Source organism: Kogia breviceps, chromosome 5 (assembly GCF_026419965.1).
Source record: "Kogia breviceps isolate mKogBre1 chromosome 5, mKogBre1 haplotype 1, whole genome shotgun sequence".
Lineage (NCBI taxonomy): Eukaryota > Metazoa > Chordata > Mammalia > Artiodactyla > Physeteridae > Kogia > Kogia breviceps.
In genome coordinates this window covers 145,842,266-145,868,726 of record NC_081314.1, presented here as the reverse complement: position 1 = coordinate 145,868,726, position 26,461 = coordinate 145,842,266, and the positions used below count along the sequence as shown (strand labels likewise).

The 26,461-nt window shown below is 59.0% G+C and overlaps 1 protein-coding gene across 1 annotated transcript; it reads left to right on the top strand.

The window, feature by feature from the left end:
• Nucleotides 1-545: 545 nt before the first annotated feature.
• RIPK4 (receptor interacting serine/threonine kinase 4) lies at nt 546-25,445 on the top strand. The gene is made up of 8 exons (XM_059064918.2): nt 546-727; nt 9,484-9,775; nt 15,072-15,220; nt 17,016-17,065; nt 18,583-18,741; nt 19,507-19,610; nt 21,042-21,303; nt 23,015-25,445. Exons 1-8 carry the CDS (start codon nt 546-548, stop codon nt 24,172-24,174), a joined length of 2,358 nt encoding a protein of 785 aa, XP_058920901.1. The 3' UTR covers nt 24,175-25,445.
• Nucleotides 25,446-26,461: the final 1,016 nt, after the last annotated feature.

Here is a 26,461-nt window from a genome sequence, read left to right as displayed (position 1 = left end):
AGAAAGATTAGTGGCGGACGGGGCTTGGGAGTTCGGTTATAAAAGGGCCACGGGTGGGTTCTCACGTGATGTAATGTCCCATAAACTGACTGTAGTGACACATACACGAACCTACACAGGTGATCGCATTGTATAGAACTTCTTACTCACTGACAACGACAAATAACATTGGGGAAATCTGAATAAGACCGGTGGATTGTATCTAAGTATCTACTTTTTTCCTTTTTTGCAAAGTTTTGCAAAATGATAGCACTGGGGAAACATTTGGTAGAAGAGTGCATGATTTTTTACAACTGCACATGACTCTACAATCATCTAAACACACACACGCGCACACGCAGGTCAACAGCCGCCCGCGGCGCCCGTGCCTTCTCACGCAGCGCACCCGGGGAGACAGCGCTTGGTCCTCACCGGCCCTCGGGTCTTTTTGCTGCGACCCGGCCCGGGGGGGCGGGGCGCGTTGCGGACGTGACGTCAGTGGGCGGGGCGTGCACCTGGGCACCTGGGCTGCCGCGGCGGCGCGGGGCGGCGGCTAGACGCGCGCCATGGAGGGCGAGAGCCGGAGCCCGTGGGCCCTGGGGCTCCTGCGCACGTTCGACGCGGGCGAGTTCGCGGGCTGGGAGAAGGTCGGCTCGGGCGGCTTCGGGCAGGTGTACAAGGTGCGCCACGTCCACTGGAAGACGTGGCTCGCCATCAAGTGCTCGCCGAGCCTGCACGTCGACGACAGGTCAGCGGCCCGGGCGGGGGCGGGGGCGGCGGCGCTGGGGCGGCCGGCGTGGCCCGGCCTCACAGCGGCGCGCGGCGGCGGGCCGGGGCCGGGGTGCTTGGATTACGGGCGTTCCCGTTCTCTCCACCTGAGTCGCCTCGGGGGCAGCCTCGGAAGGAGAACCGAGCCCCGGGCGAGGCCGTGAGCCCCCGGCGGGGTCCGCGCCTTTCGCTCGGCCGGAGGGACGTTGGGGCTGGTTTGGCGAGCTCCGGGTCTAACAGCTCACGCCGGTGCCGCGGGCTGCGGCTCCTACGGGGAGCCTCGGGAAGCCGCGTTTGCCTGAGACGGTGATTAGCGCCCGGCATTGTTACCTGGCTTCCGGTGAGCCCCGGATTTTCAGGGTCGCGGGCTCACCTTGCGACTTGGACCCGCGCCCCTCGGAGGCGCGTCCGGGCCTCCCTGGACCCACCCGGGCGCTGCGGTTTGCGCCCGGCTTAGAAAAAGTGCTGTGTGGGGATCTGGGCTTTGTGAGTTAGACTCCGTTCGACTTACTTAGTAATTTACTTTGGAGCACAAATTGGTGTAAGACGGTAATTATTTCGGTCGGAAGCCCTGGCTTGGCTTGGCCAGGTTTCCTCGGCGTCCGGGAAAGTACTTGAGCGTCGGCGTTACCCGGCTTGGGCCTGGCCGTGGGGTCCGGCAGGCGGCCCGGGGGGCCAGGTTCCAACATTCAGCGCTCTCTGGCCCTACCCTCTCGTTTTAGCTGGCTTAATTTCGAGGCCGAGCCTCTGAGGAGCGGCCTTGCACTTACGTATGGCTGGACCAGAGTGCCCTCCTGGACCCGTTTCCCCATCCCCAAACTGGGAGGCCACCTGCCTGTCCCTCGGTAACAGAGGTGCTCACGTTAAAGAAGCCAGTTGGAAAGGACCAGAGCTGCCCCAGTTAAATTCGGTCGGTGGATTGTGGTCTGTGTGTATAATTTTAGGGTTGGGGTGGGAGGAGAGTCTTGAGAAGTAGCTCTTTTTGGGTGAGGGGTGTTCACTATTTACGGTTGCGTTTTAATAATTTATAAGCTTCGGTTGAGCGCATTTAAATGACCTATCCTTTGATGAAGTTTGCCTTCTGCATGGAAGGTGTGTGGTGTTTGTGTTCTGTGTGGAGAGCCCCCTGTACAGTCAAGCCCCGAACAGACACGGACTCAGAAAAGCGGCTCCTTTGCTGTCTCAGAGACCTGGTTTCTAATCCTCGGCTTCTTGAGCGCTGGGGCCTCCAAACTCCAGCTTTTCACCACCACCATTGTGGGGGTGCTCATTTCTGGGCTGGCTGTGTGCGTGGCAGAGGATTGCAGCATGTGCCCCCTCAGGTCCCGGAGAGGAGGCAGCCCCCGCGCACTTAGTGTTTTCATCCTGGCCTGGGAGGTTATCCAGCAGAACTGTTGGTGGCTTTTTGCTCTAAGCCTCAAGCACAGTGTCTCTTGGAAACTTCAGTAGAGTGGTGACGAGTGTCACGCAGATGTCACTAATGCAAAGGTGAGCTGCTTGTGAAGCTGTGCCTCCCTCGGATTCCAGGAACTTCTCAGGCCGGGAGGGGCTCGGTGGCTATTTTGATGAAATCCAAACCTCTTTGAATGCCAGTCACTAGTTAGAGCCTGAAAGGCACGACTCCTGCCGCTGTGTGGGTATTTTTACGCTCTCGGGGACATTTATTTGCCGGCTGGAGTCTGCTGGCCAGAGTTCTCTTCATCGGCGCAGGTTTTAGCACCAACGTCTTGTATCGGAAGAGCCTCGTAAACAAGCACGTCCCCAGGCTGACTCAGCATCCTGCACCCTCAGGATCTGTTATTTCCAGCGACCAGGCCCTTGTTTCTTGGGTGGCCCAGTTGGAGGTGGGGTTTCTCCACGTGAGGCGGGCCACTTAGGATCTTGCATTGCCTGGTTGCAAAGTGTTTTTGTCCTTTACCTGGAAGGCTTTCCCGCCCTGCCCCAAATGGGCAGGTGGTGGCATGTACTGGACAGCTGGGTAGAGGTCAGCATTGCCTAACAGGAAGAGATTCACCTCTTGCACTTTGCCAGGCTGGGTGGAGCAGGCTGGCGGTCTGTGTTAGCAGCAGGAGCTGGGTTCTCTGATTGAGACGGTGGTCAAACCTCTGCTCCTTGTAAAGAAGAGCCTTCTAGGTTAATTATTGACTCTCTCTGGTTTGAGATTCCCAGTAGACACTTGTGTCGTGTCCGCCGTGGCGCAGGAGGAGCTGCTTGTGTTGCAGGGTTTCCTCTAGATCTGGAAATGGCTGCTGTGCTCCCCGTCCTGCCAGATTTTGGCAGGTTGTGGCCTCGGTGCTCCTTTGAGGAGCTGCCTCCCATCTTGACCCTTCTATTTGCAAGATGTTCCCTGGAGTGGGGAATAAGATTTTACTGGGGTTCCCTGGTGCAGTCCTCAGCCCGGTACCCCTCCCGGCTAAGCCTTGTCTCACCTGTTTGAAGGGTGGCGCCTCTCACCCCTGCCATGAGGGCATGACCTTTGCTTTTCCAGGGCCTCCTGCGCTGGTTACATAGGGACCCACCGCCCGTACAGGTGTGGGTCAGGCTCCTTGTCATCGCCTGCCTCTCCCTCTGGGCAGGCTGGGGGCTCCTGGCCCCAGCCATCCTGCCACCCCGTGACCACAGCAGGACCTCATCCCCAGCACCCACCCCGGCCCTCGGAGCAGCAGAGGCTGCCCCAGGCCATGTGAGCAGGTACTTCTGGGTGGGGAAGGTCAGGGGCTGCCCTGTCCCAGATACCCCTTGAAGTTCCCAGAGAGCAGAGAGACTCCTGCCAAGGGGCTTCCAAGGGGCACCCCCGCCGAGTTTCCAACGGACACCCCATTGATCTGCACTCCCTCCCCTCACTGCACATCTGGGAGCTTTGGGGAGACCTGTAGCCACCCTGGCTGACCCTCATTAGGGGATCGTGAGGGGTCGGCTGGAGTCTAGTTGGGGGGCGGGGGCATTCCCATTTAGGTGAGAACTCAGCCTTGGAGGCCCGATCCTCCGGCCCGCAGCCCCTGGCTAAGAGGAGGCCCAGGGTAACTGAGCTGCTGGTGATCGGCCGCGGCCAGTCAGGGCGAGCCCGGGCAGACCCCGGGTTTGGAAGCACAGAGCTGACAATTGGGCAAGCCCGGTTCTTGTCAGTTTTAGAAATAGCAGTGTGGGAACCCCTCGCAGGCTCCCTGGGGGCATAAATGGATTGGTGCACAGTGAGAAGGCCTGGCTGGAGGCATCAGTAACAAGTGATTAAACCATTTTTCCTGCTGCCTTTTCCCACAGGTGGTTCCCACGTTCCTCCCTCTGAAGAGCGCTTTGTTACCGGGCACCCTTCCCTATATAGCCCGACCCTTCTCCCCGTCCCGTAGTTTCCTGCCTCTCCTCTTGCAGCAGGCCTGTCCCAGGGCCCGTTTTCTCCCCCTTCCGAGGTACATGCCTCCAGAGAGCTTCCCTCGCCGGCTGGATGTCTTTGGAATTTGTGACTGAGCCTGGAGGAGAACCCCGCCGCTTCTCCAGAAAGTGTCCTTTAGAAATAATCAGTCTCCAGTCTCGTGAGGTTTCTCATATCTCCCTACCCCGAGGCCCTCCCCGGGGTGGGGGAAGTGTGCTTTGGCCAGCCTCCATTGGGAAGAAAAATTGAATGGATGTAAGTGCTGTTGAGAAAGTATCTTTAACACATTGAACCCCGACTTGGTCCTGTTAATGCCTAGATTTTCCATCTCGGACCAAGAGGGGTGGGGCAGGGGGTGGGGCAGGGGGGCTCTCCCCATTCCTGCTGGGAAACGGAATTAGCAACCCTTCCCCAAATGGGAGAAGGGAGGCGTGATGGGAATGATTACAGAGGAGAAATATGACGCCAGCCCTACCGAATTGTGCCTAATGGTAGACACGCTTTTAGCACGTTACCATTCTTGTGTTAATGGAGACTGATGTCCGTGGGCTCAGGTGGCCTGGAACGCTACTCGTCACCGGGTGGAGTGGGATTTGATGCTGATGGTGCGGCTGTGAGGAGGCTGGGCTCTTGCAGCCCCCCGGCCCCCTCCCACACCTGGGCTCTGGGACTGCTTTGAAAATCCCTCAGGTGCTAAAGTGATAATAGTCATCGCAGTAATCCGTCTCCAGTTCCTTTGTGCTGTCGTTGGCATAAACCGGAAACACCGCTCCGAGGAAAATATATTTTAAAAAATAATTGACACAGTGGTGGTTTCATTCTGGGTGAGAAGCACTTTCCCGTCTCCTCCAGCAGCGCCCGGAGAGGGCCCAGCGCAGGCTTATGGAATTGCTGATGCTGCTGGCTGCGGAGTAGGCGGGGGGAGTGGGTACTGGGGGGTATCCTGGGGGTAGCTGAAGGAAGGCCTAGAGGATGGGGTGGCCTGGATTTCGGCTCAGTGGTTACTAGAATGTAAACGGGGTGAACATTTTTTGTGCCGACCCTTCTGAACGCGACCAAAGAGGGCGGTTAGGGGGCCCGGCCAACCCACTCCCCAGGCCTGAGTGAGGGGCTCCCTGGGGGGTCCCCTGGAACCCCCTGCTGGGTGATCCTGGGACCTCCTTCCTCGCCCCAGGGGTGCAGCCACGGCGGGGTCCTCGGCTCTTAGGCATTTCTGATTGAGCGGTCACGGAGAAGGTGATTTGTCCTGGAAACAAGGCCTTATCTTCCAGGATAGCTGGCCTTCCTCCACAAGCTGTCCTGGGATGTGTGGTCCGCGGACCGAGCTGCCTGGTGTTGCTTCCGGAAAGGGTGCGGGCTGTCTGAGAGCATTCCGGCTGTGGCCAGCTTTCTGAAGCAGACAGCTGCAGTGGCTCGCCCCCCTTTCTTTAAACTAAGGGAAATGGGCTCTCAGTGCGGTGGGGAGGGCCCGGGGCAGGGGAGAGAGCCGAGGACCTGCTGACCTGGGTGCGCTGGGGTGGGGCTCTCCCGCCAGCCGCTCTTCTGAGTCTAGTGAGCTCAGCCGTCAGAAGTCACCTGGCTCTGGCGTATGTAGCCCTTTGGACGAATGGAGCCTCACTTAATGAGACCTTCAGCTTCAGTGTAATCGACATCCTCCTCAGCTGTCTGTCCAGCTGCTTCTCGGAATGTCTGCTGGAATCGGAAAAAAGCCAGCCTTGGGGGTGGCCGGCCTGTAACTCCGGAACCCGTAGCACCTGGAAGCCTGCGGGCCTGGACGGATCCTCCCGTGGTCTCCCGGCGGGAGCGGGTCTCTGTCCATCCTGCGGCCGGACCCGTGCCAGGGCCGCGTGGGCGCAGTGTGCTAGACTCACGCTGGTGGGGAGCGGTGGCACAGCGGCCACTTTAAAAGAGAACAAAGGCCAGACAGGTCGCAAACTGATTCTTAAAATAGGAAACAGCGTGGCAGCGGTACTGACCCCCACCACGCCAGCTTGGGAGAGAGCCTTAGGGCTGTAGTTGAACTGGTCAGTGTAGGTGACGTGAGGCCTTCCCGGGAGGAGAAAGGAGATGGGCCCGGCGGGGCCGGTTTCTCTCCTTAAATGACTACCCTTATTTGAAATGTTGCTTGATGCAGCCCTTTCCTCTTTCAGATGTCCCTCGGGACGGGGCACAGCGCTGGGGTCTGCCTGCATGTCATCCTGGAACCCAGCAAGCACTGTGGCTGCAGCCGGCGCTGGCCGGCCTGGGCCAGGCACCTGAACCCACTCTTCAGCCCGGCCCGGGGACCCCCACGCCCGGGCCTCTTGTGGACATTGTGTTTTCCGTTAATTGGCCCTTTGACCAGAGCGCTAAGAGAGCCCGTCATGCTAAGCCCAGTTTTATTCTATAGTCACGTCGTGATTCACTCCTGATACCTGTCGCACTTTCCTGAGGCCCGGGGGATTCTTTTGCTCCTTAAGCCGGTTCAGAACCAACGTCCTGGCCCCCTCGCCCCCTGCCTGCCCCGCTCCTGCTGATTCCATACGTGGGGAGCCGCCCGGTGATTCCCAGTAGACATCTAGGGTCACCCTGCCACCTCCCTCCCCTCCACGTCCGGTCAGTCACCAGGCCTTAACGATTCTCCCTCGAAAATGGGCCGTGCGTGCACCAGCTTCCTCTCTCTGCACTTCTGGCAGCCAGGGCCCCGTGACCACCCTGAGCGCCTCGTGGCCGCCCTGCCCCTGCTGTGCCCGGCCTGGGGCTCCGGTGCAGGCGTGGGACTGTGACCTCACGAGCCCTCGCTGCTGCCCTCTCTGCCCAGGGACCCCCCTTTATTAAACATCCCTGGGTCCCTGTACTTCTCCTTCAAAGAACTTGGATTTTAACTGCACTTCTTTTTTTAGGGGTGATTTTCCACCTTCTCCCCTGGAAGGTAAATATCCTGGAGGCGCAGGGAAGGGGTCTCTTTTGTCCTCAGTTCTAACATGTAGAGGAAATACTTGTTAATGAATGAATTTTAATTAGATGCAGATGAAAATTAAAGTAATTGCTGGGAGCACTTAGGTGGGTGATTCCAGACTGTAGTGGTTTATTTACAAAAATTTGTTTTGGCCGCACGGCATGGGCATGAGGGATCCTAGCTCCTCAAGCAGAAATCGAGCCGGCAGCCCCTGCAGTGGAAGTGCGGAGTCTTAACCACTGGACCGCAAGGGCAGTCCCTTTAGTGGTTTATTTTAAATTTGGCTGAAGATGCGTGAGCTCTGTTCCAGTGGTTGTCAGGCTTAACTGTTGGCATTTGGGGCTGGGTAAGTCTTTGCCCAGGGGGGCCGTCCTGTGCACTGCAAGGTGTAGGGGGCGCTCCTGGCCTCTACCCTCTGGATGCCAGCGGTGGTACCTGATGTGCCCCGGAGGCAAAGTCGCCGCCAGGGCAGAACCACTGGTCTGCACCCGGGGATCCTCTCCCTGAGACACCCGCCTTGGCCAGTGCTCACCTGGGGGAGGGTTGGGGGGGACTCCCCCTCCCATATGCAGGGGCTGGATGGGCGGGCAGGGGCGCTGTGGTCCTGTCCAGCTGAGCCCACCGCAGGCAGAGCAGGTTGCCACAGAACTTGGTAAACAGTGCGGCGTGGTTCCTCCTTGCAGGTGGCCTCCTCCCTGGGAAGTGTTTTCATACGTGTAAAGGAAGCCTGGGAGTGAGCTGCGGTCTCAGAGAGGAGGTCAGATCAGTAAGAAACAGACTCATTTCTGTGTAGTTTCTTTTCTTTCTTTTTTTGCGGTACGCGGGCCTGTCAGTGTCGTGGCCTCTCCCGTTGCGGAGCACAGGCTCCGGACGCGCAGGCTCAGTGGCCACGGCTCACGGGCCCAGCCGCTCCGCGGCACGTGGGATCCTCCCGGACCGGGGCACGAACCCGCGTCCCCTGCATCGGCAGGCGGACCCTCAACCGCTGCGCCACCGGGGAAGCCCCGTGGTAGTTTCTGACTGTCCAGCAGGCTGGGCACCGAGCAAGGCCCTGGATGCTAGTCTGTAAAGGCTGCACCAGGAAGCGACCTTAGACCAGGGGTTGGCAGACTTTCTGTGAAGGGCAGAGAGTAGACCTTTCCGGCTCTGCAGGCCACGGAGTCTGCGCCGCAGCTACGCATCTCTGCCGCGAGTGTGGAGACAACCTCCGCCCTGTGGACGTGGATGGGTGAGGCTGCCATCCAGTCAGTTTTTGTTACAAAATAGGGGCTGGCTGTGGACAGCAGTTTGGCAGGTGCTCAAAAGGTTAAACACCGAAGGACCGCGTGGCCGGGCAACTCTGCCTCGGTGCATATCCAAAAGAGTTGAAAGCAGGGACGTGAACACCTGTGTGTATAAATGTGCAACATGAGTCTCAGTAACCGGAAGGTGAACGTGACCCAAGTGTCTCGTCCACCCACAGAGCAGCGGATAAACACAGCGCGGTATGTTCCTGCAGTGGAGTGATGTTCAGCCATAAGAGGAGTGATGTTCTGGTTTGTGCTACAGCGTGGATGGACCTGGACACCACATGATGAGTGAAATAAGCCAGTTACTAAAGGACAGATGTTACACGATTCCACTTACGTGAGATCCCGAGAGCAGGCAAATTCATAGACGGAAAGTGGAGGAGAGGTTGGGAGCGGGGGCTGGAAGGAGGGGTTCCTGCTGAGCGGGTCCAGAGTTTTTGCTGGGATGACGACGGAGTTTTGGGTGGAGTGTGTAGTGTTGGTCACACAACGTCGTGAACGGATGTGACGCCCGTGAATTGCAACTTGCGAATGGTTACGGCGTTAGACAGCATGTTACGTACATTTTACTGCAGTTTAAATAATGGTTTTAAAAAGAAGGTGGCTCTTGGGCAGCGGTCTGCAGACCCTGCTTTAGAGCAGTGCTCCGTTAATTTCAGTGTGGGGTTAGGGTTCAGGAACGATGGGGCCAGCTAGAGTGACGGGCTTCACAAAGAAGGGGGCTGGGCTCTTTGGGTGGATAATTCGTTAAAGCTTTTGGTCAAACCTAAACGTCCTTCCGTCATCCCAAGAGAAGGGGTTGTCAGCGTCGGCCTCCTCATCCGAAGCTCAGAGCCTGCACTGGCTCAGTGCTACCTGAGGGTTTTCAGATAACGGTTGCAGCCCCACTCCTCCCCGCTTACAACCCCACGACGCGTAGATGCGTTTGAATGACCACGGACTGAAGACGTGGCAAGGCCTAGAATTTAGTTATGTGACATTAAAGTGAGTTCCGTGTGTGTGCACGTGCATACGTGCACTTGTACATATGTGTACGTGCATTTCAGTACTTTTCTCGGCCGTGTGGAGCTGCTTATCTCCTGTGCCTGTGGCCGGGTGCCTGCCGCACACACGCTCCTCACGTCTTTGAACTTTTCCAGGGAGCGCATGGAACTTTTGGAGGAAGCCAAGAAGATGGAGATGGCCAAGTTCCGTTACATCCTGCCCGTGTACGGCATCTGCCAGGAGCCCGTGGGCCTGGTCATGGAGTACATGGAGACAGGCTCCCTGGAGAAGCTGCTGGCCTCCGAGCCGCTGCCCTGGGACCTGCGCTTCCGCATCATCCACGAGACGGCCGTGGGCATGAACTTCCTGCACTGCATGTCCCCGCCTCTCCTCCACCTGGACCTCAAGCCCGCCAACATCCTGCTGGATGCCCACTACCACGTCAAGGTAGGGACTTGAGGGGACCAGGTGGCCGGAGTGATGGCTGCCCTGGGTGGGGGGCCGCGGGGCTGGGACAGGGCCAGCAAGTGGGCCGAAGAGGAGGTGGTTCCCTTGCGGGAAAACTCAAAGCAGAGGCCTCTCTCGGCGTCTGGATCCCCAGTCTTGCCATGTGGGGCTGGTATAAACGCCCCAGATGTGTAACTGGAAAATGGACTCTTGTGAACAGGGGTCACCCCCCCAAGTCCTGGATCAGGACTCTAGGTTCTGGGCACCCTGGCAAAAGACACTGTGGGTTTGTGGGTTCTGGTCTTCTTGGCCGTCTCACAAAATCAGATGGGGAAGCGGACCTCGGCTCTGCCGTCTCCGTGTGGGGCTGGGTCAGCCTGTTTCCCCTTGGTGGCTCCCGGGCTCAAGGTGATGGGAGTCTTGGGGTGCTCGGAAAGGGGGGCTGCGGCGTGATGTGGAGAGAGGCCCTGGAGGGACTCATTCTGTTCTCTTCCTTCAAGGCCTGTGAGTTCTGATCTTTTTTTTTTGATAAGTTTACAAAATAGAAAAGCACGAGGGATAATATAAGTAAAATCAGGTGCCGCCCCCTTGGAATTGGCCCTTGTTAGTGTGGTAGGTTTGTGTTTCTTTGAAGATGTCTCTCCCTTGGAGGGCCATCGTGTCGCACCGTGGGGGGCACTAGCCGTGGCTTTCCCACTCAGTGACATGGGTTCTAGGCTCACCCACCTGCTGAGGTCGCCCAGTCCGTCAGGAGGGCGGGTCAGGAAGGGCCACACGCCGTGGCCGGGGTCCCCTCCAACTCCTCAGCATCCTTACCTGCGGAAGGAGGGCTGGGCCCGGGGTACGCACGCAGCCACCCCCCTGCACCCCACCTCTGCGGCAGGTACAGCACCCCGGCTGAGCCAGCCTGTGACCGGTGGGGGAGTCGGTTTCCACGTCGGACACTTAACAACAAGGTGTCCTTAAGGCGGTGTCCTTCGAGAATAAGGTTTTATCAGAAGCTGGAAGTGCCCTCCCGCTAAAGTGAAGCGGGGAATTGAGGGAACAGACAACGAGTGGGTGGTTCCCAGTCTTCCTGAGTTCTAGCGTCCCTGCAGTCCTGCTTCCTCTGGTCGGGGCGCTGGCTTCACAGTGGACTCTGCCCCCGACGAACATCGCAGAGTTGTGACTAGGAGCGTGGGGTCCGTGGGCACCAAGTCAGAGCGAACCCTTCGATCTCAAAGTTGAATGAGCGCGATCCAGGGGAGGTGAGGAGAGGATGGGTCCCCACTGTGTGCAGAGGCCCGTCTCCGGGAGCTGCTCCGTGTGCCAGGGGAGGTTCCCGTGGACGGTGGCTCCTGCTAAGCCGGGGCTCGGAGGGGTTAAGTCGAGGGCCAGCGCTGTCCAGCTCTATGTGGTTGAGCAGAGCTGAGAACCAGGTTCTGCGGCCCTGGAGCCCTTGGTCTCCCACCCGACCCACTGCCGTGCTTGCGATGCTCACAGACGGCACGGGTGGCGCGCAGTGGCGCACGAGGGCAGAGGGGCTGGCGGGCGGTAGGTGTCCAGACAGCCCCTGGGGTGCAGTGGGAGAGGAGTCCCTGGAGCTCCAGCTCGGGGGAGGGTGTCACTGGACGGGACTGGTCTTCGGAGAGGACCAGTCAGGAGTAGGGGCACCTGCAGAAGGGCCTTTAGGAGGAGGAAGCGACCCAAGAAAAGTCACGGCACGTGCTGGGTTTTTAGGGGCAGGGGAAGCAGGAGGCACAGTTGGACTGGGGTGCAGGGTGTGGGAAGGGCTTCCACTCGTCTTTAAGGATGCTGAGGCGCCATTGTACTAGAACGTGCCTTTCTTAGGGAGACCCCGCTGGTTGCACCCCACCCCTTTGAGCGGTCTTTTCAGAGTCACGGAGTGCAGTTGGCCCAGGTGGGCCTATATCTCAGCTCACCCCCTTCCCACCGTCCGGCCGCTCTCCTAACAGCCATGTGGGATGTTTGGGGCAGGAGGCCCGCCCTTTGAGGACCACGGTGACGTCCTCCTCGGCAGCACAGCCCTCGCGCGCTCTGTCCCTGGCAGGCGGGGTGGTGGCCTGTTTCTGGGGGGCTCCTCGCCTGGCCTGTGGGCGATGCTCGGCGAGGGCTGGTGCTCTGGGTGCTGGGAGTGGCCAGTACATAGTCTCCTCCTGTCCTGTCCACGCCTGAACGTTGGCCTTCCTCCAGGGGTGGTCCCCGGTGCTGGGTACACAGTAGGACCTAACGCTCGCCCAGTAGGGCGCTGAGTGCCGCGTTGGCTCCCGGGGCTGACGTCCTTGTGGTCGTTTCTGCGTTGGCTCCCGGGGCTCCTCGCTTTGAGCGCCTTCTTCCTCCTCCGCTTGTCAGCCCCTGGCTTGGCAGGCCTGGCACTTCGTGGCAGCTTTAGGAAGCTGGTGAACATTCCTTAAAGGACCAGGTGGCTTGTTAATAAGGACCTGGGGTGGCTGGGAGCATTCTCCACTGGCAGGAAGGGCGGGGACGCTGCAGCTCCGAGGAGGTGGCCAGGCCACCGGCCCCTCCTTCCCAAAGGTCGGGAATGCACTTCTGTGACTCCTTTTTCTTTTTTTAATAAATAAATAAATTGATTGATTGATTGATTGATGGCTGCATTGGGTCTTCGTTGCTGCTGCACATGGGCTTTCTCTAGTTGCTGCGAGCAGGGGCTACTCTTCGTTGCAGTGCGTGGGCTTCTCATTGCGGTGACTTCTCTTGATGCGGAGCACGGGCTCTAGGCACGCGGCATCAGAAGTTGTGGCTCGCGGGCTCTAGGCGCGTGGGCTCAGTACTTGTGGTGCTAGGGCTTAGCTGCTCCGCGGCATGTGGGATCTTCCCGGACCAGGGCTCGAACCCGTGTCCCCTGCGTGGCCAGGCACATACCTAACCACTGTGCCACCAGGGAAGCCCTGTGACTCCTTCACCAGGTGGGCAGTCACCGTGCACAGCCCCAAACAAGCAGAAAATATATGCACAGGATGCATTTCTTTCATCCTCAGGAACAGCTCAGCGGGAGCCTCATCTGAGGTTCTAAGTCGGCCTCTGGATTTCTGGGCGGTTTTTAGTTGATGGTTATTTTTAGTAATACAACTGTAATCTGGAATCTTGAAATACGATCCTAAGTTGTCACTCCACCCCCTTCCCTTGGTCCCTGGAGGCTACATTTTTTGTCCATACATAGGATGATTGGAACTGAAAATTTCACAGCAACCACCTGTTTTTGGAAAGTGTATTCAAGACACTTTAATATTAATACGTGAGGTTAATATTAAGTATGCTAAATATCACTACTAAAATATTAATTTTAGTGTCAGTAGTAAACCCATTTCAAGTTGATAATGGAATAACTCGATTTAAAATCTCAAGCTATACTTGGGGCCCACTTTGCCCAGACCAGGCTGTATTCAGAGGGGTACCCAGGGTCCTGTCCTCTGTGGTCCAGAATGGCCTTTCAGTCCAAGGCGTGCGGCACAGCCCTGACCCGGCCCTTTGTCCGTCTCTGTTAGTCTCATCCAGCTGGGCCCGGCAGGGGAAGGGCCACGTCTTGGGGGCCCCTGTGAGCACTGGCTCTGGGCAGTACCGAGGCGGACGCTAAGTGCGGGTTTGTTTGTAAATTATAGGGCGCTTGCTGTTCTCGGGGATTGCCACACTGTCCCACTGTCTGGGAACCCGGGGGCAGACGAGGCAGGCCCTCCCTGGGCAGGACAGGTGAGACAGGGCAGGTGGAGAAATCCTGCGGGCCGAGGGTCGGTGGCCATCAGAGAATTCTCACCTCTCGGTTTGCCTTTTGATGCCGGAGCTTTTATGTAGAATTTAGGCTCATTTTCTTTTCGTCAAGTGTGTATCTTGAAGCAGCTGGCTGCACCTGAAAAGAGCAGAAATAAGAAGAATAGGCTGCCAGCGTGGGGGTGGGGCACCAGGTGCCAGGACCCCTGCATCTCTGTCCGTCCTCAGTCCCAAATCTGACACGTCCACGCTGCTGGGAGTTTGGTACTGAAACTTGCCCGCTCATCCACCTGTTACCTTGCGTTAGTTACTCTGTGCCCGGTCCCGAGCTGCGGGGTCGGGGTGATGGGTTCGTTCTGGGGAACTGGCACTTCCCTTTCCCGAGTGGAAAGTTTCTTGGAGGTCAGAGAACGGACCACTGCTGGGGACCCCGAAATGGCCAGGCCGGCCCCCCTCGGGAAGAGCCTGACTGCAGAAGTTGGGGGCCGGGCTCAGTGTCGCAGGCTGTCTTCCCACCCCCCCGCCCCCCCGCAGATGTGGTCAGAGACCCCTTGAAGGAGCGAGTCCCCAGCCCCAAACCTGCCCTGCTCGGCGGTGATGACGCCAGGCCCCCGGCTCACCTTGTGGGCAGGCGAGCCCAGAACTAAAGGCCCGACTCAGCCGCATTTCGCATCACTCCAGAGGTGTGTTTGAGGGCAGCCCGGAGTTAATTAGACGGCTTAGAGAAACCCACGCGCCTCGGAGGAGAATTTACGAAGGGGCCGTTTTCCACGTGGACGCTGAGTCCCTTAATGCCAGAGAGTGTGGCCGAATCCCACACGGCGTTTCATCGCCTCTGAGGGCTCTGATTCACACCCCGGGCTGCTGGGGGGAGGGCGGGCGCCCCGCGGTGACTTCCCCCATGCGGGTTCCCCTGAGCCTTCAGGACGCCTTGGCCTAAGGAGACGCAGAGGAGGTAGAGGTGTATGGGGCCCGAGCTGCCGGGTTCGGGTGTCCCTTGGGCCGGTGGGCCCTGCAGCGGGGAGGGGATGTATGTCACACCTGTCGTTTGGAGCCAGCAAGTGTCTGTTCCTAGAACGTTCCAGGTGGAGGACAGAAGGCCCCGCGGAGGTTGGCAGGGTGTGTTTTACTCGCTTTAAAGGGCTTCTGAAGGCGCATTTCCCTTTGAAGAACCAGCTGCTGCTTGCCTGCCGGCCCAGCTGTGCGATTGCGTAACTGCTTTGCCTCTGAGGGTGCCCCCTCCCTTGCCTTCCTTCTCCCGGTGAATGCCTTCCTTCAAGTGTAATCTTTCCCCCTGTCCATCAAGCTCCTAATGGTTTCAGGCTTGGTTCTTCCCAGGCCGGCTGGGCCTTCCCGCCTGCGCCGGGGAGTGCAGGTGACGTGAGGGCCGTGGTGCCGATTCCTGAACGTGGCCGCTCAGCCAGGGCGGGGCACCGCCTCTGCCCCCGACCTTGCCGGGGTCCTGGGGGAGGGCACGCTGATAAAACGTCCCGAAGCAGCCACCCCGGCTGCCTCACTCAGCAGGCCGCGAGCCAAGCTTGACGAGCTCCTTCCCGCCGCTGCGTTGCAGATCTCCGACTTCGGGCTGGCCAAGTGCAACGGGCTGTCCCACTCGCATGACCTCAGCATGGACGGCCTTTTCGGTACCATCGCCTACCTCCCTCCTGAGCGCATCCGGGAGAAGAGCCGGCTCTTCGACACCAAGCACGACGTGTACAGGTGTGTGTCGGGCGTGCAGAGCCCCCCAGGCCGCCAGCGGCTCTGCACCTGGATTCCTCTTGCTCTGAAGGGGGCTTTGCCAGGGCCTCCTCAGCGCCGCCAGATAAGAGGTTCGGTCCAAAGGAAAGGGCTTTTAGGCGGAGGGTACGGGCCACCCCAGGACTTGCTTACAGGAGGGAGTTCTCTGCTGTGAGCGCTGCTGGTCCAGGATGGAGAACCATAGTGGTCGGGGTCGGTTAGAGCCGGTCGTGCAGCCTGTTGGGCAGCTCCCACGCCGTGAAAGCTGTGGTGTTTGTAGGATGTAGGAAACACGGGCTCTGTAGCCCGTCTGCCGAGAGAACCTGCTGCTTCAAGCGGTCTGTGTGTCTGTCTGCGTGTGGATTCAGGCTCCAGGATCCCGTCCCCTGTGGCCCTAACGTCACTTGCGCATGACAGGAGCACAGACACCCTAGAGGCTGTTCACAGACCGGCACCGGGGACCTCTGTGCTCGAGATCAATCGTGAATCGTTTGGAGCCTTCCTTTTTCCCAAATGGTGAAGGTCTTAATCACGCAGACGTCTCGGAGAAGGACGGCAGGAGGGCGGGGCCGGCAGGCACTTCGTTGCTCATCGTGGGTCTTGTCTCACACGGGGTGACTGTCACCCTGAGCCCCGCCTTTGGGTCACGGCCTCCGCCTGGAGTCCTGGCCGACTGGTTTGACCGTAGCCGCCCGTGCGTGTGCTTTGCTGGGCTTGCAGCTGGACGTCTGTCAGGGAGTGGTGCACAGGGCGCTGGGCACCCACCTGTAGGGTTTGGGGAAAATAAGATTCTCTCTTTATTTCGGGGTTGAGAGTTTCAACTTTCGAACTTGTAGATTTCAATTAATTTTCAGTGGGGCCTTCTTGCGTTTCAGTCAACGGCTGCTCTTAACCCAGTGCAGGCTGGTAGCTCAGTGCTTGGACTTCTGGTTCTGTTTTTTTATTTTTACATTTTACCAGATGGAGCGCTTTCAGGGTATATCCAGAGTAATCATATATATAATTAATATGTAAATTATATAAAGGTAACACACACACACACGTTCTTTTTTTTTTTTTTTTTTTTCCGGTACGCGGGCCTCTCACTGCTGTGGCCTCTCCCGTCGTGGAGCACAGGCTCCGGACGCGCAGGCGCAGCGGCCACGGCTCACGGGCCCAGCCGCTCCGCGGCACGTGGGAATCTTCCCGGACCGGGGCACGAACCCGCGTCCCCTGCATCGGCAGGCAGACTCTCAACCACTGTGCCACCAGGGAAGCCCCCACACATATGTTTATTACACACAAGTATATATCGTTTCTAACAACCACAAAGGGCTCTGGGAGGTTCAGCCGGTGCCCTCGTCTTTTCCACGCGCTCAGGTGACATCAGTGGGCTCGAGACACCCAGAGCTGTAGTCGGTATTTTGAGGCCCAGTGTTTGCAGGAAGATGGTGTGAATGAAGCCGACTCCGCCGTTCTCCCCACGAGCTGATGGCCCAGGGACAGGGTGACATTCCTTTCAGGAACCCCTCCTGCTGTTTGGACTGATAGTTCAGTTGATGGAGTTTTGTCTGTTGTCTGACATTTGAGCTTTCCACACGCCTTGTCCCGCAATAAGAGTATTTGCCCATTTAAAAAAAAATGCATGAAAGATAGCTTGGTGTCCCCTCTCGAGATCTCTCTGGGTCTCTGGAAGACTGTGGGGGGGGGTCTTCCTCAAGCTCGTCGCTGTGTTCGGGGCCTCTGGCTTCTCTTGAGGCTCTGGCACGCAGACACTGATGAGCCTGTTCCCTTCCAGCTTTGCCATCGTGGTCTGGGGCGTGCTCACGCAGAAGAAGCCATTTGCAGGTGAGTGCACGTGTCTAGGGGTGATGCGGCTGCCTCTCCCCGAGCAGTGGAGGGCGTGCTCTGTGGTCCTTTTTCTGTGTCAGAAGTGCCTGCGAATCACAGCCGGGGCCGCTCTGGGCCGTGCTGCTGGCGGGCCGTCTGGTGGGGAGCGGGGCTGCCTTGTCCTGCCCAGCGGGTCCGCACAGAGACCCACGGCCCACCTCGTCGCAGGCTTTCTTGTATGCCGACAAGGCGCTCTTGCCGTGCAGCTCACGTACAGGGAAAGGCACGGATCTGGTGGGGTCTGTTCAGTGACTCTTGTTAGGTACTAGCTCATTCTTTTGTGTGTGTGATATAATAACACGTAACATAAATTTTATCATTTTAACCATTGAAACTGTGCATTGTGGCATTAAGTGCATTCACAGTGCTGTACAATCGTCACCACCGTCTGGTTCTAGAACATTCCGTCACCCCCAAAGGAAACCCTGGGCTGGTTAGGCCGTCACTCCCTTCCCCCCACCCCAGCCCCTGATGACCACTAATCTACTTTCTGTCTCTCTAGGTTTGTCCGTTGTAGTGATTTCCAGATACATAGTTTTTTAAATTTTCTAATTTTTGATTGTAAAACACACATCACGTAAAAATGACCATCTGAACCATTTTGAAGTGTACAGTTCGGTCATGTGAAATGTGTTCCCATTGTGGGGCAACCAGCCTCCAGAATCATTGGGTGGATGCTCCCCGGGTCAGCACACCCGGCCCGAGAGCTGTGGGTTTCCTCCCCCTGCCACGCACCCACCGGCTGATTTCCGGCCCCGAGGTTTCAGTACCTTGACTTGGTTTATTGGAGAAGTCAAGTACCTGGGCTACTCACTTTTTTCTGGTCTGACCAAAGAGATCTAAGAATGCAGATCAGAGTCAGCATGTGGCCCCCGGGTCTTTTGCAGGGTTTTGGCTGTACGTCGTTACCCCGTCTCCCTGCCGTCTCCTCCTCAGTGGAGGTCCGTGGTCTGGATCCTTTTCAGCGTGGCCAGGTGGCACTGTCGCTCGGGCCGGCTCATTGCCTGGCCCGCCGGGGGGCCTGCGCTTTGGGGTAGGAATTCAGGAGAACTTTCTCGCCACTGCGGGGCAATTTGGGCCACGTGGGGCTGGGCGATGTGACTCCACGATCTATCAGTGTTCCTCCCTTTGGTGGGCACGGGCCCCTTTGGAACCTATGTCGTTTGATATTCTTCTCCTCTGAACTCGGTTTTCCTTTGAGTTTGACACCCAGAAAGATCTGCTCTGTGATACAAGGCAGTGATTCCATTTGGTAGATCACAGATAGTTTCTAAAACCTGCAAAACAGAGGACAGGCGTGCCCCGCAAGGTAAAGGATTAAAGAATGCTCTGTGCTTTGAAAAGGAAATACAGTGTCCCCTGGGCGGGCGGCGGTGGCGCCCCCAACTTCCCCACGGTTGTCAATCCTCCCGGAGGTAAGAAATCCTGCCTCAGCCCCACGGGGCTGCCCTGACCGGTGCACCTGCCCTTTGCAGACGAGAAGAACATCCTGCACATCATGGTGAAAGTGGTGAAGGGGCACCGGCCCGAGCTGCCGCCCGTCTGCAGACCCAGGCCCCGTGCCTGCGGGAGCCTCCTGAGCCTCATGCAGAGGTGCTGGCGCGGGGACCCCCAGGGGCGGCCCAGCTTCCAAGGTCAGTGCCCCCAGAGGGCTCCCGGGGCATCGCTGCTTGAGGGTCCTGCCGCTGTCCCAGGGGACACAGCTGACGGCCGGGACGGGGGAGGCTGTCCAGAGACGGGAGCACCGGGGCGAACCCGGCGCCCGCGGGCCATGCCCGCCTGTGGCCCCTGCCTGTGGCTGGGGCGGGGAGACTGGAGCCACGTGGTCAGCTCCAGCCGTCCGCCCCCGGCTGTGGCCCGCTGCCCTCAGGAGCCCACTCTTGGTGTTGCAGGTTCAGACGCAGCAGTGCATCTTTTAGGGCCGAGGCGACCTCTGGCCTGCGGCTTTCTTTGCAGTTCTCGTGGGGCCTTGTCCCCGGGGAACGGCTGTGTCCTTCGGTTAGGAGAGTGATCCTGACGCAGTTGAAATGGATCACGACGTTTAAAACGTATGGGGAGACCAGCGTGGATGAGGCGGGAGCCTCTCGCCGGGAGCCGGCAGCCGGGCCGTCGGGGTGTGCGCTCTGGCGGGTCTGGCTTCTTGGGGAAACGGGGCCTCGGTGGCGCCTGCTTGGAGTCTGGCCAGACCCTGCATGTGGTTGCTGATGGGGGCCCCTGCGGGGTTGCCGTGAGCTGGGCCGGGGGCCAGCAGCCTGGGAGGCCGCAGTGCTGACCGGTCAAGAGGCTGGATGCTGCAGGTGCTGCCTCTTCTGTCCCAGGCCGAGGTCACACATTTAAGTAGAGCATTTGTGTAAGTCAGTGTCGAGGCGACATACCCTTTTGTGTTTTCTCCCCAAAAGAAATCACTTCTGAAACCGAGGACCTGTGTGAAAAACCTGACGAGGAGGTAAAAGAGATGACTCAAGACCCAGACGTGAGGAACCCACCTGAGGCCGAGGCCGAGGTAATGGGGACCCTCCCGGGGGCCTGGTTTCCCCTAACTTGGCTTCGGGGGTTGAGTCTCTCTTTTCTGCCAATGCCCTGCCAGCCTGGACCACTTGCCCCCCGTTCCGAGGCTTGGGCCGTCCCCCTGCCCCTGTCCCTAGCTGCTCGGCCTCGAGCTTGCTGCCTTGGTGAGCTGGCCTCGGAAGCCTGCAGGGGGCACGCGGGTCTGTGACGCGCTGGCCTCAGGTTGATTTCCTTCCTGACAGTGACCCGTCCCGATCGCCTGTCTGTGGTTAGAAAAGGGTGGAGTGGGCCCACGCTTGACATTAAATAGCCGCCGGCTGGATGCTCTTTGAACCAGGGGAGCTGAAGGCCCCTGCTAGGCCAGACTGGGCAGGGGGTCTGGGCTCTGGGGGTCTGGGGGTCTTTTTGCACCTCGAGGTTGGGGATGTGTCCACTTTCTAACTCTGCCTGTAAACGCTTTGTTTTGTGAGTGCCACAGAGGTTAGGTAGGATGTGATAAATTCTAACTGTGCTAACTAAATAAATACCTTTCAGGTAATAAGCCTTGTAAAGTGGAGCCTGCTAAACTAACTTTATTGGGTGTTATCTGGTATTATCATCCCAGGCTGTGCTGTAAGGCCAGGCCGGGAGATAAGTAAGCATTTATGGTGTGTTTACTGTCTGAGCAGGAAGGGGCGTGTGCGTGAGGTCAGAGGGCAGAGGGGCAGGGAAGGTGACCTGGTCCCCAGCCCCCCCATAAGGACAAGAAAGGCCCAGCGCGTGGGTGTGACTCAGTGCACCAGGCCACCAGGTCGGAGGAGCTTAGCGGTTCCCGAGGAGAGGGACGGTTTGGGGACAAGTGGGCAGGAACCGGGAAGCATCGCGAGTCGCCTGCAGACTCTAACCCCTCACCACTCTGCCTTTCTCGCGGCCGGGCAGGAGAGTGCCTTCGGCGGGGCCCGTTAGGGTGGGTTGGGGTGGAGTGCCGTGCTGCCGCTGTAGCTCGGCCCCTACCCCCCACCCTTGTACGCGTGCGGCCCCCCAGCTAGACTCGCACGGCTCCGGGCAGGGTGGCAGGTTATTAGGACCCCAGCCCATCTCCTTCCTCCGTTTCGTATCAGCGCTCACCTGTCCTGGGCGGACACGGCCAGCACACAGGCTTCCCCTCCTGCAGCTAATTCACATCTTGTCCGGATAACTCGGGGCCACGTCACCGCGCAGACGGGGCCCAGCGCGGTGACGGGTGGTCCGTCCCCATCATCGTCTTTCCTTAGTGTGTCCTCCCGCCGGTGGGCCCGGCGCAGGGTGTCTGGGCCCCCTAGGACCATGGTAACGGGAGTTAAACGCCCTGCATGGCTCACGGGGGACCCACGCGTTCCCCACCTCCTCCGGCCGCCCCGTCAGCTCGCGGACGGAGCCTCACGCCCTCCGTCTGCTGTCTCTGCAGGCGCCCGTGGCCAGCCCGCTCAAGCGAGCCTCTGCCCCGACCTTTGACAACGACTACAGCCTCTCCGAGCTGCTGTCCCAGCTGGACTCGGGCATCTCCCAGACCCTCGAGGGCCCGGAGGAGCTCGGCCGCAGCTCCTCCGCGTCCAGACTCGCGTCGGCAAGCAGCGGCAAGAGGCTCTCGGGCGTGTCCTCGGTGGATTCTGCCTTCTCCTCCAGAGGGTCGCTGTCCTGGTCCTTCGAGCGGGAGCCTGCAGCGGGCGGTGAGTGGAGGACCCGTCCCTGGGAAGTGATGAGCGTAGCCGGGGCCCCGGGGGGCCGCGCAGAGTGTCAGCAACTGGGAGGGATCAGGCATCCGGCTTCCCGACCTCGCAGTGGCTCTCCTGTGTTCTCTGCAGCCCTTCGCTGTTGGGTTTGGGCGCCCGTGCAAATGCAGAGCTGCGCGTGGGCCGAGCGGGTGTCACTTAGGTGTAAGAGGGGTGGGTCACACCCCTGGCTGTGCGGGAGGTGCAGGGGCTGACCTCCGCTTTGCAGGTTGAAGAACTCGAGTTGCATCAGGGAGCCCAGTGCATGTGTGGAACCCCTCTCCCTGGAGACCTCTCTCTCGTAATGTCAGCCCTGTACCCCCTTTCCCAGATGGTGCTGGGAAAACACCCCCATTCTTTCTTATTCCTGGGCTCCCATTTACCATAGCTGTGCATGTTGATGGGCGAGCTGTCCTTGGAGGTTGTTTGTAACTCCCTGGTCCTGTTTATACACCTTGGGTTTTCTGTCTAGAAGGCGCTAGAAGGTGCTGCCCCTGCCCTGTCCCAGGTGGTGGCCCTCGGGTGGGGGGCTGGTGCCCACTACGGCCCCCTCGTTGCTGCCTGTGAGGATGACGTGTGAGGTTTCCTTTCCTGAGGAAAATGTGCTCGCTCGTGCTTACGGCTCCAGTGCAGGGGTGGCCAGAGGGGGGTGGGAAGGGTGCAGACCCCAGGAGGAGGGGGAGCTTGTTTTTCCCGGGGAATCGGGGAGCTCCTCCTGGAACATGGGGACTTTTCCTAGATGCCGTGGACCTCCTGTAAGTTTTAGAGTGGAGTATTTGGGATGAAAGGGGGCACTTAGGGTTGAGGAAACTCCTTACAGAGGCGCAGAGGTGGCGAAGGCCTGGCTGGACTGGAGGTTAGCAGCCAGCGATGAGGCTGAAAAGAAAGAAGCACCCGTCTCCCACGGAGAAAGATATAGAACTTTCTCTCGGGGCCTGATAACCTCAAGTGACCTCTTCGTGCTTAGAAGGGACCAATCACTGGCCCATCTCAGAAGCCAGCGTTAAAACGCTAAGTCCCCATTGGGCAGATTCCGTTTTCTTAATACACCCCACGCCCCCTCCTCCTGCGCAGGGCCCCTTGAAAATGTTTCACGTGAGGGTGTCTTGTTTCATTTAAATCGGAACCCGACAATGTAATAGGATTTTTATGTTAAATCTAACCCTTTCGTCATGAATAACAGTCCTTCTAAAATGGGAGACTCAGTCCTTTAAGGATTATTCTAGCAGGCGTCCTTCGTGATATTGCTGAGACAGAAGCATCATTTGGAGGTTGGGCTGGGAGCAGGTGATGGGCCCTGGAGGGGTGGCCTGGGGTAGGAGCTGCCAGCTCTCCGGTGGCTTGGGGGCTGCTGCCTGGCCCGTGCAGCCCTTTCTGAGCGCCAGCAGGGGCCTGAGTTTGACATCCCTTATCTAATCACGACCCCACCGGATGGGTGCAGTGACTTTTACTTTGTACACGGACAGAAGAGCGCTTCGGAGACGTTCATTGCCCTGCCCGAGGCCTCCCCTCTCGATCTTAAATTAAACTAGCGTGGACAGCACAGCACTTAAGCGATTTCAGATAAAGAGCGGCCTGGAGGCCACGGGGAGTTGGGGGCCACATAGAAAACACGGGCCGGGCCCGGGGAGGCAGCCCCGCGTGACCCCCGCCCCTGCTCTCCCCGCAGACCTCGGCACCACCGACGTGCAGAAGAAGAAGCTCGTGGACGCCGTCGTGAGCGGGGACACGAGCAGGTTGATGAAGATCCTGCAGCCCCAGGACGTCGACCTGGTCCTGGACGGCGGCGCCAGCCTGCTGCACCTGGCCGCGCGGGCCGGACGGGAGGACTGCGCCAAGTGGCTGCTGCTCAACAACGCCAACCCCAATCTCACCGACGGGAAGGGCTCCACGCCGCTCCACGTGGCCGTGGAGAAGAGGGTGCGGGGCGTCGTGGAGCTGCTGCTGGCGCGGAAGATCAGCGTCAACGCCGCGGACGAGGACCGCTGGACCGCCCTGCACTTCGCGGCCCAGAACGGGGACGAGGGCAGCACGCGGCTGCTGCTGGAGAAGAACGCCTCGGTGCACGAGGCGGACTGTGAGGGCCGGACGCCCATGCACGTGGCCTGCCAGCACGGCCAGGAGGGCATCGTGCGCATCCTGCTGCGCCGCGGCGGGGACGCGGGCCTGCCGGGCAAGGACGCCTGGGCGCCGCTGCACTACGCCGCCTGGCAGGGCCACCTGCCCATCGTCAAGCTGCTGGCCAAGCAGCCGGGGGTGAGCGTGGACGCCCAGACGCTGGACGGGAGGACGCCCCTGCACCTGGCCGCCCAGCGCGGGCACTACCGCGTGGCCCGCGTCCTCATCGACCTGCACTCTGACGTCAACGTCTGCGGCCCGCTGGCGCAGACGCCCCTGCACGTGGCCGCGGAGACGGGGCACACGAGCACCGCCAGGCTGCTCCTGCACCGGGGCGCCCGCAGGGAGGCCGTGACGGCCGAGGGCTGCACCGCGCTGCACCTGGCCGCCCGCGGCGGGCACCTGGCGACCGTCAGGCTGCTGGTGGAGGAGCGGGCCGACGTGCTGGCCCGGGGGCCCCGGCACCAGACGGCGCTGCACCTGGCCGCCGCCGCCGGGCACTCGGAGGTGGTGGAGGAGCTCGTCAGCGCCGACGTGCGTGACCTGTCTGACGAGCAGGGGCTCAGCGCGCTGCACCTGGCCGCCCGGGGCCGGCACGCCAAGACGGTGGAGACGCTGCTCAGACACGGGGCGCACGTCAACCTGCAGAGCCTCAAGTTCCAGGGCGGCCCCGGCCCCTCCGCCACGCTCCTCCGGCGAAGCAAGACCTAGCCTGCCGCCCCCGGAGACGGGGCCCCCGCGGGGCTCCTGTCCCCGCGCCGCGCTCCGCTCGCCCCGTCTGCCGCCTGCGGGGTGCCGTCGAGAGGCGGGTGGCCGCTGACTCGGGATTCGCGCCGGCGTCTGCTCGGGCGTCGCCTGCCCACCCTCCCGATGAGGCTGATCAGGGCGTGCGCGACCACCGTCCACGGGTGCGCCTGGTGTCGGAGGGACGGTGGCTCGGAGGCGTCTGGGTGCACCCCTCGCTCCTGCCGTCGGTCCCTCGGTGACAGGGCCGCGAGCCCCCCCTCCCCCCGCCACCGTCGTGCGTGGAGCCACCTGCGGCTGGGAAGGCGGGTGTGCAGGAGGAGCTGCGTCTTCTCTCTCCATTTGCAGCTGCAGGCGCAGAAGCCTGTTCCAGAAGGCTTTCGTGGAATTCTTGTTCTACGGAGGAGTATCTTTAATAGGGGAACAGTGCCGGCTGTCGCTTTCGACCTGTTAGAGACTTTCGTCTCATCGGACAGTCTGCTTCCTGCGCAACGAGTGTGACCTGGTAGGTTGGTTTCTAAAGCGAAAACAGTCGTCTTACCAGCCCTTTCACACCCAGATTTGTCCACCACTCAGGCCTCGCGGGTGGCCACACACATGTGCCATGGGTGCCACCTGCCCTCGTTCATTTCTTGTTGCAGAAAATGTTTGAACTTCAGAGTCAAGTGTCTGAAAGTCAAGAAAAATGAACTGACAGCCTCGGTTTCGGACTCAGAACAGTGTTACCTAGTTAGATGAACCACCTTCCTCACCGTTTTCTTCTCGGCCATCTGTCTTGGCAGGGTGGCGGTTTGTGCCGAGTGATGCTGTTTTAGGGTCTCCTGGGGGGTTTCTGACCGCCTTTACAAACAGCTACTCTGTGCGGGGGCCTCAGCTTTTGGGGTGTGACCCCCCCTGAGTCGGCTCCAGGAGACAGCCTCACGGGCTTGGATGTAAAAAACCCGTTCTTTCGTTGTCACCTGTGTCCCACATGCACCCGCCCCCCCCCAATACTATTATTAGAGTCAGTTTGCTGCAGGACCCGACCCTGTACGCAAACATGCCCTTCGGACTGGTGTGTGAAACAGATTGATGTTAACGTACCATGTATGTTAATGTGGATCTGTGGGCAGGATACTTCTTTTCTGTGACAGGAGATATCCGGACTGCTTAGAACTGGCTATGTTTTAATATGCCTCGTGCTTTTAGTGTGTTGTGCTACTGTTGTATGTAGAGCACGTGGAAGAAAAAACTTCTGTTTGACGTCAATAAAGCTGAGTTCTCTTCCGACCTTTCTGAAGCCGATGAGACTACATTTTCGTATGCATGAGCTCGAATAATCCGATTTCTGAAAACCAGATTGTGAGGCAGTCACGTGTGGTGTGGAGACGGCCTTTGGAAGGCCAGTCTGTGTGCCCTGAATTTACCCCTGGTCTGGGGGGGGGGGGGGGGAGATGGAGGAGGTGGAAGGGTGGACCCGGGCTTCCTGCCTCCTTAGCCCGGGACCTTCCTCCCGCATGTGTGAACCATTAGGGAAGAAGCTCCCAACATCAGAGTTTTTATTTCTTTGTAAGTTTTTTTGTTTGTTTTTTGTTTTGGCCATTCCGTATGGCGTGCAGGGTCTTAGTTCCCCGACCAGGGATCGAACCCCTGCTTCCTGTGGTGGAAGCACGGAATCCTAACCACTGGACCGCCATGGAATTCCCCCTAACTTTACATTTTGAAATAATTTGAAAATATAGAAAAGGTGTAAGAAGAGTACATAGAACCCTGGTGTCCCCCTCATAGATTTTCCATTTGTTCACATTTAACCCTTTTGCCTCCTCATTCCCTTTTCTTTCTGATCTACCCACCCATCCATCCCCCCACCCCCTCGTCCGTTCATCTCTTCGCCCCCCATGCAGTTATCCATCCGTTCCCCCCATCCATCCATGTCTCCGTCCGCCTGTCCATCTGTCCGTCCATCCATCTGCCTGAGAAGGGTGCAGACAGTATGCCTCATGACCCCTAAATACTTCAGTGTGTATTTCCTACAAACAGGGACTGTAGCCACAGTGTATCTATATCAAAGTCGAGAAATGAACATCGATACAATGCTCTCATCTAACCTACAGATCTTTGCGAGGCTTTCCTGATGGTTCCCAGAGTGTCCTTCATAGGAGAAGGACACTGGGCTCCATTCCGTCCTGGCCCAGGATCTCGCTGTGTTGAGTTGTTAAGACTCTTCAGGCTGCAGCCCTAGTTTCTCAGTCTCGTCTTTCATGACCTTGGCTTC